General features: G+C 37.2%; 1 protein-coding gene and 1 non-coding gene across 3 annotated transcripts in view; one reads left to right on the top strand and one right to left on the bottom strand.

Annotated features, from left to right (window-relative positions):
- Positions 1-4689: 4689 nt before the first annotated feature.
- TMOD3 (tropomodulin 3) overlaps positions 4690-27318 on the bottom strand; it is an 80844-nt gene continuing 58215 nt past the window's right edge. For both annotated transcript variants that reach the window (XM_042942003.1, XM_042942004.1), the window contains 6 exons: positions 26157-26246; positions 15068-15198; positions 13328-13435; positions 10643-10786; positions 9550-9694; positions 4690-5687 (listed from right to left, as the gene is read on the bottom strand). In XM_042942003.1, the coding sequence (XP_042797937.1) occupies positions 5653-5687; positions 9550-9694; positions 10643-10786; positions 13328-13435; positions 15068-15198; positions 26157-26246 (653 nt within the window). In that variant the 3' untranslated portion in view covers positions 4690-5652. The remainder of the gene's footprint in view (positions 5688-9549; positions 9695-10642; positions 10787-13327; positions 13436-15067; positions 15199-26156; positions 26247-27318) is intronic.
- LOC122223259 lies at positions 19651-19757 on the top strand. Its single transcript, XR_006204145.1, has one exon. It is a non-coding gene; the product is annotated as a U6 spliceosomal RNA (small nuclear RNA).

A 27318-nucleotide genomic window follows, 5' to 3' on the forward strand; every position in this document is an offset into this window, starting at 1 on the left:
GAAAGGTGGGTACTCTTATTTCCATTTTGGACCTGAAAGGTGGGGTCGAAAGAACTTTGAGACCTCTATCCAAAGCTTTTTCCTCCCAAGTAAAAAAATAAGCATTTTTGAGAGAAGGGTCATGAGCTTTTATATGGAACAATCACGAGGTTAAGCAGATACATTAGTGGCCTTCTGGAGAAAGACACCCAAAATACCTGAGATAAACCGTTACCATAAAATTTAGAGAAAAGAGCAGTGGGAAACAAAATACTAGATTTGACTCCTGGCTTTGTGACTGGCACACCAGGTGGAATATAATGGGTACCTGATAAGTATTTACTGAATGAACAAGCCAAAGGTCTTATCTTGGGCAAGTTACTTGACTTTCTAAAGTCCGTCTCCTCAACTCAGTGGGATTTGGACTTGACCATGTAAATCCTTCATGATTTACATAGTTTTTATTTCTCTAACTCCACAAGTTGATACTAATTGGATGTATTTTAAAAAACATATTAGAGACTCATTCAGAACACTAAGCACCAGCACGGTTTAATCCTAAGGCCAGCTACTTCTCGCAAGGGTTGGCCCCAAGGCTCTGCTAAGTCTGCAAACAGGCCCAGGGCTGGGATCTCTAGGCCCTCAATCCTTGCAGATATAAAGGAAAGCTTCACATTTGAAGGACAAAAGATGTTTGGTGATTTTGGACCCATGAGTGGTCGGCCGCCCTCACTATTTGGTCCCTAAAAGAGCAGAGGCCACTGCGCTAGGCCTAAGGGCACTGTCTCTCCATGGCCACTCAGACTCACGGGAGCTGAGTCACCTGCCAGGGCAAGTGCCCGAGCCTCCTTACCTAGCCGAGAGGACAGGCAGCAAGACCTCCTGCAGGAGAAAATGAGCCCAAAGGCCATTCTCCCAAGGCCAGCCAATATTAAAGATGTAAGGGGACCGTGCTCGTTCGCAAAGGTTCCAGAGCTCTGAAAATGTTAATTTGCCACTTACCCCTAAAAGATTCCTCAAACCCTTTACAACACATTTCATTGATTTCCTCTTTTGCTTGGTAGATTTGGGTGACTGGTAATTAAGGTCTTTGCTGTAAAAATAATCTGTAGTTTATTAGAATTGGCTCCCATCAGGTCCAAAATGTGATGTATCATAGGACCCTGTTTCTTCACATTTGTCAACTCAATTCACTTTTATGGACAGACCAGACTGAGAACTGATGGTATTTCAAGCACATGAAATTACTATTTTTATGGTTAGAAATGGTCAAGTATTGACAGTTTATGGTTTAATATAATAGAGTGGGATAGAATAACTGGGAAAATAATAAGCTTGTTTCTGAAAAGGCATGTAAGAAATGAACTTTAGGACATAGGAACTGAAGGGATTTTTTTCACACAGTCCAAGTGTATAGAATATTTGATAAACTTTATTGAAATTATTTCAGTATGAAGTCTAAGTTCTAAATGCCTTCAGTACAGTTTTCAAAAGAAACTTGACTATTAGCCAAGTTTAATAATATTTTGTAATATTTATCAGTATATTTAATATCAGTAATATTGGAGTATCAGACTTAAGTGGAATTATAATGCAGAAGAATATAAGACCAAATTAAAATGATATAAGAATATAAAAATCGTTGCTTATCAATACATCTTCTCAGTTTAAAAATAGTGAAGTTTCTTTGGTAAGTAAGTCTTGTGGTGAGAATGACCGAAAAACATGAATGCTCAGCGAGAGCTGATGGAAGGCGCTTCTAAAGATGGTTAGACCCAAGAGCTCACAGCTTTGAGAGCAACAGTTGTTCCGGTACGTCCACATGTTTGGTTCTCGTGGGTGCCAGGTCTTTAGTTGCAGCCACTTCGCTTTTGAATAGTATTAAGGGCATTATGCTAACTAAGGCAGAGAAAATACTATATGATCTCATTTATAGGACTATCTAAAAAAACTGAACTCAGAGAAACAATCGCCTGGTGGTTGCCAGGGCGTGGGGGTAGGAGGTGGAGGATGGGTGAAGGTGGTGAAAGCTACAAACTCCCAGTTATAAGATGAGTAGGTCTGGAGGATGGAATGTGCAGCATGGTGCCTGCAGGTGACAGTGCTGTACTGCGTATCTCAAAGTTGCTAAGAGACTAGATCTTAATAGTTCACATCACAAGGAAAAATAATTTCGTTAAAACGATATGAGGTGACGGATGTTAATTAAACTTGGGGTACATATTTTGCAATATATACATAAATCATGTTGTGTATCTGAAAGTAATACGAAGTTATATGTTAATCATATCTCAGTAATACTAGAAAAAAATTTTTTTAAGTGAAGTGGCACTGTCATGGAGGAGCACGAGCACAGGACTAAACCTGCAGAGGTGGAAGCTACTGTGATTCCAGAGAAAGCACAGTCCTCAGATGTGTGGGAGGTGCTATGGCTCCTGACTCCAAGGGGAAAGTGAGACCTGCATGCCCTGGGAACACAGAGCCAAAAATAGAGAAGATTTTATGAAACCTTGTGAATCTTTTCATCTTATTTTTTTTTTTTTAGTGTTTTTATTTTTGAGAGAGAGAGACAGAGAGAGCGAGCAACAGCAAGCAAGAGAGGGGCAGAGAGAGAAGGAGACAAAGAATCCGAAGCAGGCTCCAGGCTCTGAGCTGTCAGCACAGAGCTGACACGGGGCTTGAACTCACGAACCGTGAGATCATGACCTGAGCTGAAGTCGGACGCTTAACTGACTGAGCCACCCACGTGCCCCTCTTTTCATCTTATTTTAATGGCAAGGATTAAATATAATGTACAACAGAACATGACTAACATTTTATGAAAACAATTTTTCTTTTATAATTTTTATTATACTGTGGAATCCCCTTTTTAAATGAAGATACATCAGATACTGTCACTGGAAAAACCATTTACAAAGTTCTATTTACATGTAACTTTTCCAGAGTGCATCTATTGCACAAAGCAAGTATGTGGGTTACTTCATTCAAATAACAAGAATTTGCAATTTAATGTCCAAGATAATTCTCCTTGAAATCTCTAACAATCTGTGAGTTTTTTTTTTTTTTTTCTTTTTTTTTTTTTTTTTCTGTGAGTTTTTTATACACAAAATGTATATTTGGTCTTTTAAATGACAGGCACCTTTAGGAATGTATTTCACCTATACTTAAGACTTCTACTAGATTTTAGCTACAAGTTTATAGCACCAAAGTCCACTTTAATAATATCAGCATTAGTATTAATATTGATGTTTTTCAACACAATTTCATGTAGACATACTTGAAAAATGAGATCTTCAAATATAAAATTTTTCAAAATGGGCAATTAAAAGCCTTTAAACAGCAATTTAAAAATGCAAAGAATATTCTTTGATTAGATAACCAGGTAAGTTTAAATTGGTTAGCCTACAGAATGTATGGTCTTAGAAAAATCTTTGGTTTAAAAATCAAGACTATGTGAGAACCCTAATCTATTACAACGCTTTAGAGCTATATATAGAAACAGTGAATGTTACTAAATGGTTAAGAGGTGCTGGAGTTTTAAAGATCAAAGTAAACACCAGTTTTCTCCCTTGTAGTTACAACTCTTGAAAAGATTTTCTGTATTCAGTTGGAAGAATGTTCAGCTTTAAAGATATTCATGAAATCTTTTCTTCAATTATGTAATGCACTGTCACAGCTGAGAACTGGAATGGTATAAGCTAAACACTTAACTTCTTCATACTTAGGTAAATAATCAGTGAAAAAGAGATTACCCGTAAGTACCATACACACACTATGTAGGGTCTCGCTTATGTCTATTAAAAAAAAACCTGATGATAGAAGGGGTAACATACTTATCAGTTCACTGACTTATAGACAAAGCAAGCAAGGAAGCCCTGGGTGCCTGCTCCGTGCTGACTCCCCATCCTGCTGGAAGGGTGCAGTCTCTAAAGTCAAGTACATTTCCAAAGTTGCATATGAAAAGGGGACACACACACACACACACACACACACACACACACACACACACAGAAACCCTTGCTAACTTGGAAAAAAAAAATCAGTGGTCTCTAACTCAAAGGGAATAGTGCAAAGTCGATCTTTGGCCCCTTTAAAACACTGGATATTGATTCAGAAAAACAAAGACACCCACTTCTTCTGAGGGAAGCTTTTGCCTGTTGAGAAGGGTTAATACCAGATCACACACAAGAAGCTGCCTAGCTCAATAAGTAAACTGTCCAGCCCAAGCCAAAGGAGTGACGTTTTATAATTCAATTTCAAAAATTCTTTTTAAAAGAATCAACACATCTATCCCTACTTTTAACTGGGATTCTTCCCTTTACTCCGTGTAAGTGATAGAGGATAGTCAGGCCTCAATTTTGGGGGTCAGGATTACTCAGATTTTTTCCTGCCTGCCCTCTGTAGCTGGGCCAACTCTGCCATCGTCTGCTCCAGGCGCTGCCCTGAACAGGTCCACATCCCACCATGGTACACCGTGCAAGTGCTCGTTTGAATACCGTGAGCAGTACGAAGAAACTTCTCTTGTGAGAGATTCCTTTTACACAATATGGACAAAAAAGCCAGATGATGAGAGGGAATATAAAAGTAGATGGATGAAGAACAGTTTTCCCTACTGGTTGGAAAATTCGTGGAGTGCCAATTCAGTGTTATTGATGTAATTCTGCAGTGCACACACAAACTTTCACGATACTGTGCCACAATTTATACACATGCCAGTTTCTAATTTACAGTAAGCATCAGTTTAAGTGACTATTTGGCATGTGCCTCAGACTTAAATTCCATCATGTTTGTTATCTTTGATGTCATGTGTTTAATAACCGCCTTTTTTCTTATTATCCTAAGTAACCAAGAGTTGACTATATGTATGCTTTTACAGGGAAGAAAACAGCTTGTCTACTTCGATGCTTTTTACTATGAGCTTTCACAAAAATTTAGTAATGCCCACATTATTGAAATAAAAAACTATAGTGAATTTAGCCATAACTGTCCTTTTAAACAAAGTACTAACCTGGCCAAGCTGATGACTTTGTTGAAACAAGTCCAGGTGTTGGTGCCACAGTGGACAAGTGCGGTGACCAGGAATGTGCAGAAGGCCCCTTTCTCTCCCCAACAGACCGGCTTTTCTCAGCCGATGACCAGATTTGGAGTCGTTTTAAAACTCTGGTATCTTGCTTTCTTGATAGAAGCAAAAAAGCACACTCTTGCCAAGTTCATGTATTCTAAAACAGGACAGGGCTCCATGTGATGGAATAAGGAAAGCTGTGAATGTCTTGTACCTAACAGGTACAATAGCAATTCTAATGGCAGTAATGTCCCTTTTAGATTTAAAAAAGATCAGTCCTTAAAATGTTCATACTATCTACGTAAATGATTTCCTAAACTTTTTTTACAATTGCATTTTTAAACTCATGACTCCTCACAAACCATTTAAGCTAAATTAAAACTGATTTTAGCAGAAAGAAATAATGTTATAAAATACAAAATATCACCTACTATTGATTTTGCAATTTGAAACTGATAATGTAAACTAGAAAAAAGATACATGTAGTTAAAAAAAAAAAAAAAAGATTTCCAGTCTTTTCCCTTCTATCCAGGAAAATTTTATATCTGATATCACCAACATGAGCCCTTGGTGACCTTTTAAAGTCTCCCAAAGATTGTATCTCGGTGGATTTACTGGTGGTCTCCTTCAACTCGTCTTTTGCGAACTGTGAAAAAAAAAGAGAGGATGTTAGAAATCCCTGTTACTTTGTACAGGGTTAACTTGCTTGTAACAAACAAGTTGCTGCAGAATCCAGTTATAGTTGTACTGACATGTAACGTCCATTTACTTGTTAAGCACTGAGGGGCTTCAAAATGAGAACAAAGACGTGTCCTCAGCTCCCCTGTGCTTACACAGCAGCATCAGAAATCTAAAATCACGGTCATCAATCACCTTTAAGTCATTGCACCCATTTGTTATTTAAAAAAATTGACACCTCTGTTAAAACGATGAATTATAAATTACTGTGTTGAATTTTGAAATGACATTCAGGAAGCTGGGATTAGAAAGTATTAAAAGCAACAAATATTTGCATGCTCTCCTGATTAGGCATTACAATGTATCTCCTTAGTTTGTGAAAGAATATACCAAAAACATTTTTTTTTAAGTTATTTATTTATTTAGAGAGAGAGCACAAGCAGAGGAAGGGCAGAGACAAGGAGAGACAGAATCCCAAGCAGGCTCCGCACCATTAGCACAGAGCCCAATGAGGGGCTCGAACTCACGAACCATGAGATCATGACCTGAGTTGAGATCAAGAGTTGGATGCTTTAACCAACTAGCCATCAAGGTGCCCCAAACATTTTTCTCATTTTAAAGGTAAATGACTTGCTACTATTTCCCAAATTTTCTTTCTAGGGTCTCCTACAAAATGAACCAGGCTTTGACAAAACAACAAATACAAAGTAATGAAAGTCTCAGATCCTGGTAATGTGGTATAAGGTCACATGAGGGTACCATAATAAACTTTGGCCACCAAAGTGGTCAACTAATTCAGTGGATGGTGTACAGAAAGGCGCATATATCTCAGGAGTTCCCAGCCTCTTCACAGACTGATGACCCCAAACCATTACGCTGTACTCAGTAACAGTAGGATAGAGTCTTCAGGCAGACATGCAAGTGATGTGCATAAAAGCTTGTCTAGCTACTGGCTGGGTGCTAGCTAGAAAGTAAAAACCGGGAGATAAAAAGTATCAAGTTCCCACTAACATTTTTATAAATAATTAAGTACACCCCGGGCTCTAATTTTAGTTCATGTTAATGAAAAGCAGGTTTCCTGTGTTTACTGAAATACTAAGGGAAAAAATCAAATAGAGACTTGAGTCCTCAAATACAAACCTAATTCATATATATAGATCTCTGAAAAACAAATATCGAAAGGTAAATCAGATTAACTCTTTAGAGTAGAACATTTCCAAGAAAAATTTGAATTGCAGCAGGGTTTGGATGTTATTGGCAGACCATTTATGATGTTAAAATGCATGTTATAGGGGCTCTTGGGTTACCCAGTTGGTTGATCATCTGACTCTTGAATTTGACTCAGGTCATGATCCCAGGATCATGGGATCAAGCCCCGTATGTGGCTCCTTGAGGAGTGTGGAGCCTGCTTCAGATTCTCTCTCTCTGCCCCTCCCCCCACCCACTCACATGCTTGCTCTCTCTCAAAATAATGTAAAATAAAATAAAATGCATGTTATTAAAAAATACATGTTGTAAAAAAAAAAAAATACATGTTGTAAACAAGATCTAAGACAAAGTGGAGCAAACAAGAAAGGAAGAAAATTAATTATGTGGTTAGCTAGTGTAAGGACAGTAATAGGAGACTCAAAGTTCAATCAAATATTGCAACATATACCATATAATCTCTTTGCTGCTACAGCTAGGACACTTCTTAGCTGGAGAGATGGGAGTAGGTAGGAGTATTTGGATGAACAGAAAATAATGAGAGGAAAAGATTATCAAAATCAACACTAAAGATCTGATACAGCCCGATTTGCAAGATGAAGAAAAACAATATGCCCAAGAGATTGTGTGTATGTTTCAAGTTTTGTTCTTTGGTATCTCTTTCTGGTGGCTACATAATTAGATTGCATATCAGAGCACATGTCTTTATGCTGGCAGCCTTGATCTGTGGGCAGCACTCAACGCAGGGCTCTAAAAAAAAGCTGCGGGTGCTAGGAGCACATAAAGTGCAAGATGGGTCCAAGAGCCATTTCCGACTCTTCTTTCTCACTTGGCATCTACTTGTTACAAGCAGGTCCTCGGCTCAGCCTCTAGACAAGAGGCTTATAAATCTGGCCCTATTAACAATTCTTTGGCAATTTCTTTCCAAAACCTACTCCACTAATACAGGTTCTCAATACTCTATGATCCATCAATTGCAAATAAGTTCTAACCTCATATCCTATCTCTGGAAGAGTAAATAGTTATTTTTTGAAGTATCATTTTAATCATGTATTTGGTGGCCTATAATGGCTCTCAAATGCCTCCCACAAAAAATCCAAAGAAATGAAGTTTCTTCCCATGTAATTTTAGTGCCTTCTACTAGCATTCCCTCTTAATCTGCTGACATCACTTTTTTATTCTGTTAGCTTTAAACAGCAAGTACTTATTGAAGAATTATTCTCAAGGCAGCATCCTGCAATGAGAGTCAGTTTTCAAACTCTACAAGCTGTCCTCAGTATATAAATAACTCGCTTGATCCCAAATCTGGGTTTTTATCCGCGCAATTCCTCCACTCCAGGAATGTCCTTATTCTCATTTCACGTCTAAAAATCTGGCTTGGATCAGAATGCAACAGCATGAGGTGGGGGTCTAGAGAGCTACCAACACAAAGCTGTCTGCTTTCTCTCAGTTCTGCTTCATGTCAGACCACACCTTCAACATGACCTCCTCATCTCTATTACACGTGGCCCCCGGCACCTACTCACCTGCATAATGTCAACTGAAAGCAGCCTAGGAAATAGTTTTTATGTGTTCTCTCATCTTTTGGTAGATTGTTGATTCTTGATGTAATTAGCATGACTTTGCAAATTACACTGAGAATCAACAGTATACCGAACACACCAATTTCCTAAAATGCAAGAGGCTAAAATCTTCTATGGGAAACTAAGTCATTGAAGAACAGAAAGGGTTTGAACTAATACTCTTCAAAGTAATTTGGGTTGAGGGATGGAGGCTGTAACATTTTCTGCATTTAAAGAATGCAAACTCAAATATGGTTGAAGCTTAAAAGAACTGCCTCACTTTGAAGTGCTATTCGGTTTAGGAAATGTTATTTTATCTCTTGTCTAAGTACCTCTTTAAAAAATCTTTCAGTGACAAACACAAAAGGTTCAATTTTTGGAAACATGTAGAAACAAAATTATAAGCATCATATTCTTTAATTCAGCCTTGGCCAGAACACTTGCATCAAACAGAAGCACAAGCCTCAGCAGTATTTCAGTGGGAACCAGGAAAAAAAAAGGGCAACGTCTGACGTTGACTGATGTGCACTGCGAGAGGACAACCTGCCCGGTAATGGCTGTGTCAGGGAGACCGGTAAGGACAGCCAACACTTGTGTGCCACACACTATAAAACTTGTATCAAAACTAGAATTACTCCATATTTTATCATGTAAAACTGGGTTTCTGCCTAGGCCTGTTTGATAAAAAGGGCAAAAAACTTTCCTGTCATGTTGAAATCTTTAATCAGGAGGTGGCTTGTAACAGAGAACAAAATATTTGTTACAGGTAGCATTTATTATGTTTCTCGTAGAAAACCGTTCACTTAAAGCTGTGAAATATTTGTAAGCAGATCCACTAACCCAATAATCACTACAACTGCACTTAAACTGAACTCTACTTCAATCAATATAAAAAGGCTTGTGCAGATTTAAAAAACAAAGGCCAAGTAATTTGTGCAGATTTAAAAAACAAAGGCCAAGTAATCTGTGTTAACATTTTTTTTTAAAGTAAAAAAATGTTCCTCCAATACAGTAGCTTAATAATATAATTCAGAAATTTGATTTGAAATGCATATGTCTTACCTAAGTCATTGTTTTTTGTTATAGCATTAGCTGCCCTGGTTCGGGGTCCCTGCTGTGTAAACTGATAACCAAATTTAAGGATATTTGTATTTTCCTCAAGCATGTTGGCGATTTCCAATTCCACAGCTGTCCCCAACTGCTGCCTCTGGAATAATTAAAAATAAAGAACAGTATTAATAAACTAATTCAAAATATTTTTCGAGGTAAATCAAGACTAAGATATTCAGGTACATGCTGATTCTGTTGGTCTTTTTAAGTTTTCCCAATTCTTACAATATACATAAATAAGATAAACAAATCTTAAAGTTCAGTATATGATCATACAGACATCAAAAAATGAACATTACCAAAACAAGATACCACTTCATACCCATTATTACAGGATGACTATAATCAAAAAGACAATAACAAATGTTGGCAAGAATGTGGAAAAATTGGGAACCTCACACAGGCTGGCACAAATGTAAAATGGTGCAGTCGCTGTGGAAAACAACATGGCCATTCCTCAGAAAGTTAAACACAGCGTTACCACCAGACCTCGCAATTCCACTCCTAGGTATATGTCCATGAGAAATGAAAACCTATGTTCGTATAAAAATCTGTATACGAATGTTCATATCAGTATTCCTAACGTTCAAAAGGTAGAAATAACCCAAACAGATTATTTAGCCATAAAGATTAACTACTGATACATATTACAACATGGATGAACCTGCAGAATATTTTGCTAAGTGAAAGACAGTAGACACAAAAGACCATATACTATATAATTCCATTTATATGAATTGTCAAAAATAGGTAAATGTGTAGAGACAGAAAGTCAATTAGTGATTGCCAGGGGCCGGTGGGAGGGGTGATGAAAATGTTCTGGAATTAGTGGTGATGGCTGCACAACTCTATAAATATGCTCAAAACCCATACTACAAATACTAAGGTAACATTCTGGATGCTTCAAATGTCTTCATCTGCTTTCAGGCCGCCACCTTCCCACAAGACTGCCCCAAAGCCTTCCTGCCACCTGCCTCCTAAACCCCCAGCCCCTACACAGCAGAGTGGGCTGGAGCTCCCACAGTTATCGCTGTAGAACACTGACCTGATTGTCAATCTTGAGCTCTGTCAGGATTTCATTATCTCTCAAAGCATCAATCAGTGCTAGAATCCCAGCTCCTGTAATAAAGTTGGACTCCATATTTAAGCTCTTCAAATTTTTGTTCACTCTCAGCATATCTGCAAAAGCCTAGAAATTAAAGAAAGTATTTGAAGATAAAAATTGACAGCGTCTATCACATATTATACCTACTATAAACAAATACACTAATTAACAGAACAGCTTTGATGTTTCTCATTAGGTTGTTTTATCTTGACACACTACCTCACAGGCTTCACATGTATCTACTTTTCACAAGTACCCTGTCACAATATTTAGATTTGTCACTGTTGATAATATTCTCTGCTGCTGTTCACACTGTTATGTTCATTCACACCCTATTCCTTGCTTCTTTCCCCTGTGTCTCTCAGTTTCTCTCAGTTTCTGGGTAGGACTAACTTCATCGAGGTCTCTTTGGAACAACTTTTCTTACTTAGGTCCTACTGCAGTTAGTTACTGTGTCACCAAAGGAGGATAAATTGTGGATTGCTTTTCACGGCAGAGACCAGAAGGGATGCCTAAGGCAGAAGGCCAGAAAAGCTCACAGATAAGCAGAACTTAAAGTCAAGTTAAAACAACAGGCAAGAGGGGGCAGACAGAACTTGGGACAGGTATCTATTTCACTTTTGACACTACATAAAAAAGCTGGCTTTGAGATGGGAAAGATGGATGTGGGCAGCTCAGTGAGGAGACTACTGCAATAATCCAGGTGAGAGAAGATGGTGGCTAAGACTGACCAAGGTGGTAGTTGAGAAAGGGGTGAGAAGTAGTTGGATTCTGGAATATTTTGAAGACAAGGCTGGATATACATTTAAGGTGGTGAGAAAGGGAAGTCAAGGATGACTCCATTTCTTTCTGTCTTAAGCAAATGAAAGAGTGAAGTTGTCATTTAGTGAGACAGGAATGAGTGGGAAAGGAGCATGTGTGGGAGGGAAGTCAGGAGTTCGGTTTGGGACTATTTAGGATGTCTGTTAGACATCCAAGCAAGCTGTTAAGTAAGTAGGTGGACAGGAGTATGGAGTTCAGGACAGAGGCACCAACAGGGCATAATAACACTGGAAGTCAGCAGCATATATAGAAAATACACAGCAAAGAAACAGAGTGACATCAACTAGAAAGTGAGTGTAGACAGAGAAAAGAAAAGGGCCCAGGATTGAGCCCTGGGTCATTCCAATCCTTAGACGTTGGGGAGATAAGGAGCAACCAGCATAGGGACCAGAGAAGGGATGTTCAATGAGGAGGGAGGAGAATCAAAGGGAGTGATGGCCTCAAAGCCAAGTGAAGAAAAAGGTTCATACCTTAACCCAGGAATGCAAGGTTGATTTAATATGCAAAAGTTCATCAATATAATATACCAGATTAACAGAGTAAAGGACAAAAACCACATGATCATCTCAATAGACACATTGAAAGCAGTTGATGAAATCCAACACTGTAGATCCATGAATGAAATCCTCTGCAGATGTCAAAAGAAAGGTCTAGAACTTTATGCAGTGATATGAAAAGATCTCTAAGATATACTGTTGAGTGAAAAATTAAGTTGCAAAACAGCATATACTGCATGACTTCATTTACGTTTTTAAAAATTATAGAAAATTGGGGCGGCTGGGTGACTTAGTTGGTTGAGCATCTGACTCTTGATTTCAGCTCAGGTCATGATCCCAGGGTCGTGGGATGGAGCACCATGTTGGGCTCTGTACTGAGCATGGAGCCTGCTTAAGATTCTCTCTCTTTCTCTCTCTCTCCCCCCCACTTGCCTGTTTACACTCTAAGAATAAAAAATAAAATAAAATTGAAAAATTATAGAAAAGAAATACAGGTGGGAATGCAAGCTGGTGCAGCCACTCTGGAAAACAGTATGGAGGTTCCTCAAAAAACTAAAAATACAACTACCCTACGACCCAGCAATTGCACTACTAGGCATTTATCCACGGGATACAGGTGTGCTGTTTCAAAGGGACACATGCACCCCCATGTTTATAGCAGCACTATCAACAATAGCCAAAGTATGGAAAGAGCCCAAATGTCCATCGATGGATGAATGGATAAAGAAGATACCACATTTTCTTTGGAGTGTTACCGGCAATCAAAAAGAATGAAATCTTGCCATTTGCAACTACGTGGATGGAACTGGAGGGTACTATGCTAAGTGAAATTAGAGAATGACAAAAATCATATGACTTCACTCATATGAGGACTTTAAGAGACAAAACAGATGAACATAATGGAAGGGAAACAAAAATAATACAAAAACAGGGAGGGGGACAAAAAAGAGACTCATAAATATGGAGAATAAACTGAGGGTCACTGGAGGAGTTGTGAAACGGGGGGATGGGCTAAATGGATAAGGGGCACTAAGGAGTCTATTCCTGAAATCACTGTTGCACCATATGCTAACTAATTTGGATGTAAACTTTAAAAAATAAAAAATGAAATTAAATAAATCAAATTATTTAAAAAAAAAGAAAAGAAATACAGGAACAAACCCATAAAATAGATTATGTACTGCTTAATAGCTAAATATCAACTGAAAAAAGAGTACGTCATGTTCATAAAATCAGTTTAGCCATCTCTGTAACATACGCTTGTATATAGCCATCATTTCAATATTATCAATAGTAGCTTACTTACAGCAGCAACAGGGTCATTGCTCCGGGTGGCTGCAAGACTGAAATATTTCACATGTGTGTTGGTTTCCAAAGCTTTTGCAAAATCTTTTAGAGTTGGAATTGGGATATTCTTGAAAGACAGTATGTGAAATATTACATTTTAGTTTTCAAGAAATTCAGTCTATTAATTAAATATATTTGTACTTTTTTTTTTAAGTTAAATGTACTCAAATTATATACACATAGCATTTAGTCTACAAATGAAAACAAACAGCCTCCTTCATATCTATGTGATTTCTCTCTTATGGTACATCTGCTCAAACTGTTGATCTAGAGCAGAGTATATATCATTATTTCTCTAGCATTTAAAGAAATTTCCATTATTCTACACTCAACTATTTGGATTATAGGAAGTCAACACCTTAGTATTCAAAATGGATCCGCTCTTCTACAGAGAGAGAAAGAGGTCACTTAGTTTAAGCTACAAGGCATTAAGTGAGATTAATCTTACACTACCTGAAATGTGTAAAGATAGACTTCTAGAAGGCACTAATTTCTCCCTTTAGTACCAAGACTACAATTCCCTGTAGCCTGGTTATTTTTTGACCATTACTGTTGATTTAGAATGTGAGGATTTTTTTTTTTTTAATTAAAATTAGTGATCAACTAGAAATGTTAGCTTTTTCCAAGGCTTTCCTTCTTTTGCTCAGAGGAAGGAACAGCTGCTAAAGGAACAGAAAGGTCTTATTCTCTAGCTTCTTATAATTACCAGATGCTCCCACAGCCCTCAAAAGACATAAAATGAGGAATTAAAAAAATAATAAAATAAAAAGGAATTCTTAATGTAGCTCTTATACAATGACCATTACTCTAGAGATAATTTGAATTTACTCTTCATAAATTTAATTATCCCTAGGCCCTCCTACCTCATTTCTCCTTTACTCCAAGGAAGAGCTACATTTTTAACAACTCAGTAAGATCCCAGAAAGCCTACTTCTAGGTGTCTACTCAAGAGAAATGAAAACATGTTTGCATGTTCATTATGTGTTTAATGGCTTTATTATAATCATCCCAAACCAGAGAGAATCCACAGGTCTATCAACTGGTGAATGGATAAACAAACTGCAGCACATCCACACAACAGAATACTGCTCAACAAACTGATACATCCAACCACAGAGATGAATCTCAAATGCATTATGCTAAGTGAAAGAAGCCAGACTCAAAAGACTACATACTATATGATTTCACTTGTAATGCATTCTGGAGAAGGCAAAATGATAGGGAAAGAAAACATATCAGTTGCTGTCAGGGGCTAGAGCTGGGGGCAGAAAATGATGACAAAGGGGAGTAACATGTTCTACATCTGTGGTGGTGGTGATCTTACAACTTATGCATTTGTCAAACTCACTGGACCTGTACATGAAATAGCGAGAGTTTCACTATATATCAATTATACCTCAAGAAACCTGATTAAAAAAAAAAAAAAAAAGAACCCAAAAGACTAAAAAACTCTTTTTACTTTGAGAGCCAGAGAGATTTATGCTGACAGTCTGTAGGGTTTACAGGTTTACATGCTACTCTTTAAAAAGCAAGTCAGAAAAATATTACACCTTAAGCTCTAGGAATCTAAGCATACTGTTAGGACCAAAAACTTTACCTTTAAGTAGAAAGAATTACACTATATCAAAACTGCCCAAACTCTCATCCTACAGCTGACTCAAAGCAATTAAAAATTTTATTAGTTGCTTAGCATACCTACCTTTATATTATTCAAATTGACTTCAACAAGACGAACATCATTTTCTTTAATTCTCTTTAAAGTCTCTTCAACATTGGTTGGATTTGGTGGCTCATCAAATACTGGAAGAATCTTTTCACCTTTCACCACATCTGTAGTAACAAATGAAAAGAGTAAGTGTCTTATTGGCTGATACTATTACAGTGAATTCATATATGAACTTGATCACACACACATACATGCACGTTCAATAGAACTAACCAGAAAGCTCCCCCACCATTTCTAAAAGATCCGTTATGTGTTGACACATATTTAAAGCACTCAAATAAAATGTTATCCTCTTGTATTGTTTTCTCTGAGATTTAATTAGTAATTACTGTAAAAGCAGTAAGAATCACAGACTTGAAGAAACATAGCCTCGGTGAAAAGAGTAAAGTGAAGGAAGGATACATGACCTCTTTCTCTTACGGGGAGTACTGCATCTGGGGAAAGGGGGAGGACAAGCAGGAACAGGGAATGGGGAGACAGAGAAGCAACGGTATATAAAAGAGCTACTGAGACAGAAATCCCCCAAATTACTGCCCTCCTTCACTTCTATCCCCCAATCCTTCATCATGTATACTATACCCACACACATAGCCAAAATACAACTATGCAAAGTTGAAAGAGGACATAAAAGCCTTGAATCTTCTAATGAGATCTAAGTGCACTTTGATGTGTGTGTAAAGGTCTATGAACACGTGTAACAGGCAAACTTTTATGGATAAATTTTCTGGGGAGAAAACCTACAGCATCAGATTCACGAAGAGGCACATGACATAGAAAGATTGACAAGGTCACTGTCTGGCTTAGTTCTTCCTTTCTGCCTTCCTCTAGCTTTTTGTAGCAAAACTCATCTTAAGACAAAGTATACTGAATAAATTCCCTTCTTTCAAAATACCACACACATACACACATAGCATCCTGAGGAGATCAACTTAGATGATGGTCTGAAAATTATTTTCCTGAGGAGAGTTGAAACATCTGGGTGTATCTAGACTGGACATATATATTAAAAGGAAGTATGCACATTTTTTTCAGATTTATCCTGTAGAAGGAGAAGAGAGAATTTCAAGTTGTTCTGAAAGGCTGGATTAGAACAGGTGTAGGTTGCCAGGAGGCAGAATATGGTTCAGTACAAGGACCAGCTTCCTATCAGAGCTCTGCTAAAAGGACAGAATGGGCTCCCTCTCACATAAGTTCAGCAAGGTAATCTTCTCCAAGACTATAGATCAAGGGGGCTGGAGAAAAAAGATTTCTTACCATAAAGAAAATTAAGTTCTATCTCAATTCTAAACTTTATAAAACCAAAATATTTCTTTCTTAATTCCACAGAATATATGTGTTTAAAAAGCTTTACTTCTGAATAAAGTAATGGATCCAATAAATGGAATGCTGAAACTATTAAGAAAGGCTCATGGGAGACTTTAAAATGGATGGATCAGGAGGCACCTGAGTGGCTCAGTCGGTTAAGCATCCGACCTTGATCTCAACTCAGGTCCTGATCTCAGGGCTGTGAGTTCAAGCCCCATGCTGGGCTCCACACTGGGTGTGGAGCCTACTTAAAAATTTTTTAAAAAGGGATGGATCAGGCTGCTAACATGTGAACACAATGATGACTTTTGGCACATTCCCCAAAGAGGAATGACCAGACTTGATATACGATTCAATGACCACTTAGGAAGCATTCTTGCCCCAAAAAACAAAAACCAAAAAGCTGCACATACGCCTCTAGAAAATAATAGTTTTCAGAAACATAGAAGACAGAGAAATATGTAAAATGATACCACAAGGGGAAGATGGTGATGGAGTAGGAGGACCCTAGGTTCGCCTCGTCCAATAAGTACAACTGGGTAACTCTCAGATCATCCTAAATACCCCAGAAATCAACCTGAAGACTAGCAGAACAAATCACAAGTAAAGGTAGAAAAGAGGCAGACTGAAGAAGGTAGGAAGGGTGAAGACACAGTTTGGGAGAGAAATGGATTTGTGGCCTCTGTGGTAGGGAGGGAGCTGTAATCAGGGAGAAGGATGAGAGGCAGACTAGCACTCAGGAAGGAGCACAGGATAAATGAGTCCCCACAAGCAACTGGCTTGGAAGGTGAGTGGGCTCGAATTTCATGAGTTCTTACAACCAGTGGGGCTTAAGGCCTGGATTTTTAAAGGTCAGTGTGCTTGGCTGTGGGAGACCTCGGAGGATATTGAGGCTGCTGGAGAGAAGACAGGCGAACAGCCTGTGGACATACAGCGTGGAAACAACAATCTGAAGAGCGCCTGGGACATACAGTGGGGAGGTTAGTTGCCTCATCTCAGATTGTGTCCCAGAGAAGCAGCATTTATGGACCTCTTCATAAAACCATTACCCTTAAGAAAAGGACACACAGCTGACTTTCCTAATACAGAGAAACAGGCAGAGAGACTTAGACAAAATGAGAAGACAGAGGAATCTGTCCCAAATGAAAGAACAGGGCAAGAACATGGCCAGAGATCTAAGCAAAACAGATATAAGTAACATGTCTGATGGAGAATTTAAAGTAATGACCATAATACTCACTGGATTTGAGAAAAGAGTGGAGGACATCAGTGAGACCATTACCACAGAGAAAGGGAATAACACACCAGAGATAAAGGGCTCAAAAAAAGAAATGAAAGACAGGCCTGAAGGAAAGAACAGGATGGAAGAAGCAGAGGAATGAATTAATGACCTAGAAGACAAAGTAATGGAGAGTAATCAAACTGAACAAAAGAAAGAAAAAATAATTATGCTTATGCAAAACGAAAATAGATGTAGGGAATGCAGTGACTCCATCAAACATAGTAACATTCATATTATAGGAGTCCCAGAAGTAGAAGAGAGAAAAAGGGGCAGAGAATTTATCTGAAAAAATGATAGCTGAAAACTTCCCTAATCTGGGGAAGGAAACACATATCCACATCAGGAGGAACTGAGATCCCTCAACAAAATCACCAAAGAATTTCCACACCAAGACACATTGTAATTAAAATGGAAAAAAATAGTGATAAAGAAAAACCATTAAAAACAGCAAGACAAAAGAAGACAGTTACAATACAAAAGAAACCCGATAAGGCTATCGGAATTTTTCAGCAGAAACTATCCAAGCCAGAAGGGAGTGCCATGATATATTCAAAGTGCTGAATGGGAAAAACCTGTAGCCAAGAATACTCAATCCAGCAAGGCTATCGTTCAGAATACAAGGAGAGGGGTGCCTGGGTGGCTGAGTTGGTTAAGTGTCCAACCGTTATTTCGGCACAGGTGGTGATCTCGTGGTTCGTGAGTTGAAGCCCCACATTATGATCTGTGCTGACAGCGTGGAGCCCATGTCAGATCCTCTGTCTCCCTCTCTCTCTGCCCCTTCCCAGCTTGTGCGCTGTCTCTCTCTCTCTCAAAAATAAATATATTAAAAAATGTTAAGAATAGGAGAAATAAAGTTTCCCAGACACTTAAAGGAGTTCATGACCACTAAACCTTCCCAGCAAGATATATTAAAGGGGACTCTTTGAGTGGAAAAGAAAGACCAAAAGTGACAATATGAAGGTAGGAAACACAGAAGCAGTAAAAATGAAGATTTCTGTAAAAAACGAGTCAAGGAATTCACAAAATAAAAGGATATAAAATACGATACCATATACATAAAACATGGGGAAGACAGAAGAATGGGTTCAAACTTCACTACCAGCTTAATATAAACTGCTATATGCAGAAGACATTATATACAAACTTAATGATAACCAGAAATCATAAACTACAAACTGGGGTGTCTGGGTGGCACACTTTGTTAAGTGTCCAATTCTTGATTTCAGCTCAGGTCATAATCTCATGGTTTGTGGGTTGAGTTCTGCATCAGGCTCCACATTGACAGTATGGAGCCTGCTTGGAATTTTCTCTCCCTCTGTCTTGCAAAGTAAATAAACTAAATAAAAAAAAAACCAAACTAATAGATATGCAAAGAGTAAAGACAAAGAAATCCAAATATATCACTAAAGAAAGCCAACAAACCATGAAAGAAAAGATCAGAGAAAATCTGCAGAAACAACCACAAAACAAGTAAGAAAATGGTAATAAATATGTACCTATAATTACTTTGAGTGTAAATGTACTAAATGCTCCAATCAAAAGACACAGGATAACAGCATGAATTAAAAAAACAAGACCCATCTATATGCTGCTTATAAGAGAATAATTCTAGATTTAACGACACCTGCAGATTCAAAGTGAGGGGATGGAGAACCATCTATCATGCAAATGGATGATAAAAGAAAGCTGGAGTAGCAGTGCTAATATTGGACAAAAAAGACTTTAAAACAAAGACTGTAACAAGAGACGAAGAAGGACACTATATAATAAAGGGAATAATCCAACAAGATAGGACAATTGTAAATATTTATGCACCCAAAATGGAAGCACCCATATACATAAAATAGTTATTAACAAACATAAGGGAACTAATCAGTAATCATGCAACGATAGTAGGGGACTTTAACACCCCACTTACATCAATGGACAGATCATCTAAACAGAAAATCATCAAGAAAACAATTGATTTGTGCTCGCTTCGGCAGCACATATACTAAAATTGGAACGATACAGAGAAGATTAGCATGGCCCCTGCGCAAGGATGACACGCAAATTCGTGAAGCGTTCCATATTTTTGTAAATTTCATATATTAAAAAATAAAAAAATAAAAAAAATAAAAAATAAAAAAAAAAAAAAAAAAAAAAAAAAGAAAACAATTGATTTGATTGTCTGGACCAGACAGATTATTCAGAACATTCTATCCTAAAACAGTAGAATACACGTTCTTTTCAAGTGCACATAGAACATTCTGCAGAACAGATCATATAGTAGGCCACAAAACAAGCCTCAACAAATTAAAAAAGACTGAAGTTATACCATGCATCTTTTCTGACCATAACACTAGGAAACTAGGAATCAACCACAAGACAAAATCTGGAAAGACCACAGACACATGGAGGTAAATAACATGCTACCAAACAATGAATGGGTCAACCAGGAAATAAAATATGAAATTAAAAAGTGCATGGAAACAAATGAAAATGAAAATACAAGGGTTCAAAGCCTTTGCAATGCAGCAAAATTGGTTCTAAGAGGGAAGTGTCTAGCAATACAGGCCTACTGCAAGAAATAAGAAAAATCTCAAATAACCTAACCTTACACCTAAAGAAGCTAGAAAAAGAACAAACAAAACCTAAAACCAGCAGAAGGAAGGAAATCATAATGATAAGAGCAAGAATAAATGATATAAAAACAAACAAAAAAACCCCACAATACAACAGATCAATAAAACAAGGAACTGCTTCCTTGGGGGAAAACAAAAACAAAACAAAAAAAACCTGATAAACTTCTAGCCAGAATTATCAAGAAAAAAAAGAGAAAAGACCCAAATAAAATCACAAATGAGAGAGAAGAAATAACAAACACTACAGAAATACAAACAGCTATAACAGATTATTATGAAAAACTATTTAAGCCAACAAACTGGACAACCTAGAAGAAATGGATAAACTCATCAACATATATAAATTACCAAAACTGAAACTGTTAAAAATGGAAATATTTGAACACAGTGATTATCAGCAAAGAAATTAAGTCAGTAATCAAAAAACTCCAAGAAATAAAAGTCCAGGGCCAGATGGCCTCACATGTCAATTCTACCAAACATTTGAAGAATTAATACCTATCCTTTTCAAACCATTCCAAAATATAGAAAAGGAAAACTTCCACATTTGTTCTGAGGCCAGCATTACCCAGATACCCAAGTCAGATAAAGACACCACAAAAAAAGAGAACTATAGTTCAAATCTCTGATGGACATAGATGTAAAAATCCTCAGCACAATACTAGCAAACTGAATTCTACAATACACTAAAAAAATCATTCACCATGATCAAGTGAACTTATTCCTGGGTTGTTGGGTGGTTCAATATTCACAAATCAATGTGATACAATGTGATGTGTCAATAAGAGAAAGGATAAGAAACATATGTTCATTTCAACAGACACAGAAAAAGCATCTGACAAAGTACAACATCCATTCATGATAAAAACCCTCAACAAAGTAAGTTTACATACCTCAACATAACAAAGTAAGTTTAAATACCTCAACATAACAAAGGCCATTGATGAAAAACCCACAGCTAACATCTTTAATGAGAAAAAACTGAGAGCTTTTCCACTAAGGTCAGAAACAAGACAAGGATGTCCATTCTCATCACTTTACCTTTCTTTTTTTTAAGTTCATTCGTTTTTGAGAGAGAGAGAATGCAAGCAGGGAAGGGACAGTGAGAGGGAGACAGAGCATGCCAGGCAGGCTCTGTGCTGCCAGCAGAGAGACAGATGCAGGGATTGAACTCATGAACTGTGAGATCATGACCTGAGCCAAAACCAAGAGTTGAAAGCTTAACCAACTGAGCCACCCAGGCACCCCTCACTCTCACCACTTTTATTCAACAGAGTGCTGCAGGTCCTAACCACAGCAATCAGACAACAAAAAGAAATAAAAGGCAACCAAATCACAAGGAAGAAGTATAACTTTCACTATTTTCAGATGACAGGACACTTTATACAGAAAACCCAAAAGACTCCACCAAAAAATTGCTAGAACTGATAAACAAATTCAGTAAAGTCACAGGATACATAATGAACGTATTGGTTGTATTTCTACACACCAATAAGGAAACAGCAGAGAGATTAAGATGTCAATCCCATTTACAATTGTACCCAAAATAATAAGATACCTAGGAATAAACCTAACCAAAGAGGTGAAAGATCTGTACTCTGAAAACTATAAAACAATGATGAAAGAAACTGAAGACAACACAAAGAAAGGCAAAGACATTCCAGGTTCATGGATTGGAAGAACAAATATTGCTAAAATGTCTATACTACCCAAAGCAATCTACACCTTTAATACAATCTCTATCAAAATACCAAGAGCATTTTTCACAGAACTAGAACAAACAATTCTAAAATATGAATGGAACCATAAAAGACCCAGAATAACCAAAGCAATCTTGAAAAAGAAAACCAAAGCTGGAGGAATCACAATTCCAGACTTCAAGGTATATTACAAAGCTTTAGTAATCAAAACAGTATGTATTGGCATAAAAATAGACACATAAATCAACAAACACAGTAGAAAACCCAGAAATAAACCCTTAAGTATATGGTCAATTAATCTTCAACAAAGCAAGAAAGAATATCCAACAGGAAAAAGGCCCTTCAACAAACGGTGCTGGAAAAATTGAACAGCAAACACACAAAAGAATGAAATTGGACCACCTTTTTACAACATAGCAAAAATAAATTCAAAACAGATTAAAGATCTAGATGTGAGAACTGAAACCATAAAAATCCTAGATTGAGCACTGGCAGTAATTTCTCTGACACTGGCTACACCAACCTTTTTCTAGATAGGTCCCCAGAGGCAAAGGAAACAAAAGCAAAAATAAACTATTGGGCTATATCAAAACAAAAAGCTCCTGCACAGAGAAGGAAACAATCAACAAAACTAAAAAGGCAACCTATAGAATGGGAAAAGATATTTGCAAATGACCTATCTGATGAAGGGTTAGTATCCAAAATATATAAAGAACTCATAGAGCTCAATACCCTAAACCCAAACAATCCAATCAAAAAATGGGCAGAAGACATGAAAAGACATTTTTCCAAAGAAAACATAGAGATGGCCAACAGACACATGAAAAGATGCTCATCATCACTAATCATCAGAGAAATGCAAATCAAAACTACTATGAGATATCACCTCACACCTGTGAGAATGGCTAATACCAAAAACATGAGAAACAACAAGCGTTGGTGAGGATATGGAGAAAAAGGAATCCTCTTGCTTTGTTGGTGGGAATGCAGACTGGTGCAGCAACAGTGGAAAACAGTATGGAGTTTCCTCAAAAAAGTTAAAAATAGAGCTACTCTACGGCCCAGCAATCACACTACTGGGTATTTACTCAAAGAATACAAAAACACTAATTCAAAGGGATACGTGTACCTCAATATTTATAGCAGCATTATTCACAATAGGCAAGATATAGAGGCAGCTCAAATATCCATCAAGTGATGAATGGATAGATGTGTGTGTGTGTGTGTGTGTGTGTGTATGTATACACACACACACACACACATCTTTTTATATACATATATATGTACATATGTATGTGTGTGTGTATATATATATACACACACATACACACACATCTTTTTATATACATATATATATATATATATATATATACATATGTATGTGTGTGTGTATATATATATATAATGGAATATTATTCAGCCATAAAAATGAATGAAATCTTGCCATTTGCAATGACTTGGATGGAGCTAGAGAGTATAATGCTAACTGAAGTTAGCATTGTATGTATATATATATATGTATGTATATATATGTATATACACACACACACACACACACACACATCTTTTTATATACATATATATGTACATATGTATGTGTGTGTGTATATATATATATATACACACACATACACACACATCTTTTTATATACATATATATATATATATATATATATATATATATATATACATATGTATGTGTGTGTGTATATATATATATATAATGGAATATTATTCAGCCATAAAAATGAATGAAATCTTGCCATTTGCAATGACTTGGATGGAGCTAGAGAGTATAATGCTAACTGAAGTTAGCATTATATGTATATATATATATGTATGTATATATATGTATATACACACACACACACACACACATCTTTTTATATACATATGTGTATATATATATATATACACACACATACACACACATCTTTTTATATACATATATATATATATATATATATATATATATATATACATATGTATGTGTGTGTGTATATATATATATAATGGAATATTACTCAGCCATAAAAATGAATGAAATCTTGCCATTTGCAATGACTTGGATGGAGCTAGAGAGTATAATGCTAACTGAAGTAAGTCAATAAGACAAAGACAAATACTATATGATTACACTCCTACGTGGAATTTAAAAAACAAAACAAACAAGCTAAGGGAAAAAGAGAGAGAGAAACTAAGAAACAGACTCAACTATAGAGAACTGAAGGGTACCAGAGAAGAGGTGGGTGGGGGGGATGGGTGAAATAGGTGATGGGGATTAAGAACTGCACTTGTGATGAGCAACAGGTGATTAAAATTAAAAAAAAAAGTGATACTACAAGGTTGCAATCAGTCAAACTGAGAATGTGGAAAATTTGACATGACAACCCAGTTTCTTAAAGAAATGGATACCATGAAGAAAGGGGAAGAGAGGTTGAGGAGGGGAACTGTTAAGAGGGGGGCGCCTGGGTGGCTCAGTCGGTTAAGCGTCTGACTTCGGCTCAGGTTGTGATCTCATGGTTCATGGGTTCAAGCCCCATGTCAGGCTCTGTGCTGACAGGTCAGAGCCTGCAGCTTGCTTCAGATTCTGTCTCCACTCTCTCTGCCCCTCCCCCACTCATGCTCTGTCTCTGTCTCTCCAAAATGAATAAATATTAAAAAAAATAATAAATTTAAAAAAATAAAAATAAACTTAAAAAAAAAAGAAAAATCAAGTTCCAAGAAATATCTACAGTATGATCCCATTTTTGTAAAAAACAAGACTATGTAAACCGTGTGTGTGTGTGTGTGTGTGTATGTCTTTGTATGAACATAGTAGAAGTCTAGAAAGACATATACCAAACCGTTAACAACTAAGGTTAGGGGTGGGGAGAGCGAAAGGCATGATGGCTATGAACAAGGACACTTTTTCTTTTTTTAATGTTTATTTATTTTTGAGAGAGCAAGAGTGAGAGCAAGAGTGAGAGCGAGAGCGAGACAGAGTGTGAGTGGGGGAGGGCAGAGACAGAGGGAGACACAGAATCTGAAGGAGACTCCAGGCTCTGAGCTGTCAACACACAGTCTAATGTGGGGCTCGAACTCATGAATTGTGAGATCATGTCTTGAGCCAAAGTCGGATGCCTAATGGACTGAGCCAGGAGCCCCTGAACAGTGACACTTTTACTTATGTCATACACTTAGGTATTGCTCAAATGTGGTACAAAGATATGTATTACTTTGGTCATTTTAAAACATCCTATAAACTATTTTTTAAAAAGCCTTGCTTTTGGCTATTTAATACTGTAACAGATTAAAAGGTTCAGATTCGGGGGCCTGGGTGGCTCAGTCAATTAAGCATCTGACTTTGGCTCAGGTCATGATCTCACAGCTTGTTGAGTTTGAGCCCTGCGTTGGGCTCTGTGCTGACAGCTCAGAGCCTAGAGCCCGCTTTGGATTCTGTGACTTCCTGTCGCTCTCTGCCCCTCCCCTGCTCACACTCTGTCTCTCAAAAATAAACATTAAAAAAAAGAATAAAAAATAAAAAAATAAAAGTTTCAGATTCAGATGGTTTCTCCTGAATCTGATTTTTATAACATAGTTTCTTTGTTAACATTGTTGTGGTTTTCTTGAAAATCAGTAACACTGAAAATAAAATCTCAACAAAAGCCAAAGTGTGATTAGCTTTCATAGTGTTTACCACTAGTATTATTTATATATTTATTTTTAATTTTTTTTTCTAGTGTTTATTATTTTAAGAGAGAGAGATAGAGTGGGAGAGAGGCAAAGAGCGAGGGAGACACAGAATCCAAAGCATTCTCCAGGCTCTAAGCTGTCAGCATGAAGTCTGATGCAGGGTTTGAACTCACGAACCGTGAGATCATGACCTGAGCCAAAGTCTGATGTTTAACCGACTGAACCACCCAGGCACGTCCCATTAGTATTATTTAGTGAGGTGAGAGTAGTTCCTATTACATTTGCTGACACATTAAGAATATTTAATACTCTATTTTCAATAGTCTTCTATGTCAATACCATCTAACTGGAATCTTAGGTTTCAAGTACTTATGTGTAACATTTGGTATGTATATACTGAAGTTGATACATGAAGATAACAAAATACAGTACATTTAACAAAGGGTTCAAATTCACAACACAGTACATGTACTCACCTGAGAAATGTTCTTGGTCGACACCATTACTACTTCCCACTATATTACATAACTGTGCATTCGTTATCAAATTGTGCATCCCAAGGATAGCTATAAATATAGAAAAAGAAAGTTATTTTTATTTCCATCAGTTTTAACCATAAAGAATTGGTTTTTCAACCAAAATTTTCTGATTTTAACGTTTTCTGAACATTTTCCTACTCAATTAAAATACAGATTTTGCAGCCCCCAAAAAAGGAGACAATGTGATTAAAAAATCACCTACAATCCCTTTCTCATTAATACTCTTTTATTTTCCTCTTCATTTTGGAATTTAGATCTCCCACATTTCCGAATTCAGACCTACAACTGGAGCCAGACTAATCTTAAATGTTAATCTATGCTTAGCTCCATTTGGTAGCTAAGAGAGAATATTGAAATGATCTGTGTTTGCTGTTAATACTTCGCATAAGGTTTTAGGAACAGTGCAAGATAGATTTTCAACCTAACCGTTATTTTTACATTTGTTAACTTTCATGTTAATTTACATTCATATTTTAGTTAAGGGTAAAATACCAAAAGTATAGTTGAACTCTCATCTGTGAGATTAACTAGCATCCCTCAAAAATGACAGGAGAGATAAATTTGGTTTTTGGTTTTGATACCCTTTTTGCACAAACATGGCAGAAGCTACAGTATGCCCCCAGCCCACTCCACCCTGATGAAAGCACCATTTACCTCAGTCCTGAGCACCCCAAGGAATAAGACACCTGCTCTGGCTGTAGACTACACTTTGTCCCTGTCCTGGGTCATTCCATAAGAACCATCACTCTTCTTTCACACATGTTAGCTCTTGGGGTTAGTTGGTGCTAAGATATCCCCATATGTCATATTTTTCTACCAAGGAAAATGGGTGTGTGCTGAGGCTGGTGGGGGAGATACTTGTCCAGATAAGAAACTGGCAATGATGAAAACAACAGGGCGGTTTGGAGTGTTCCGTATATACTTAAGAAAAGATGGGAAAGTGGTGAGTATAAATGCTTTCCAGTTATTCATCTTGGGGTCCTCTTTTTCTTCAAAGTTTATTATTTATTTTTAGTAATCTCTACACTCCATGTGAGGTTCAAACTCACAATCCCAAGATCAAGAGTCGCATGCTCTACCGACTCAGCCAGCCAGACGC

This window comes from Panthera leo, chromosome B3, assembly GCF_018350215.1.
Source record: "Panthera leo isolate Ple1 chromosome B3, P.leo_Ple1_pat1.1, whole genome shotgun sequence".
NCBI classification, from domain to species: Eukaryota; Metazoa; Chordata; class Mammalia; order Carnivora; family Felidae; genus Panthera; species Panthera leo.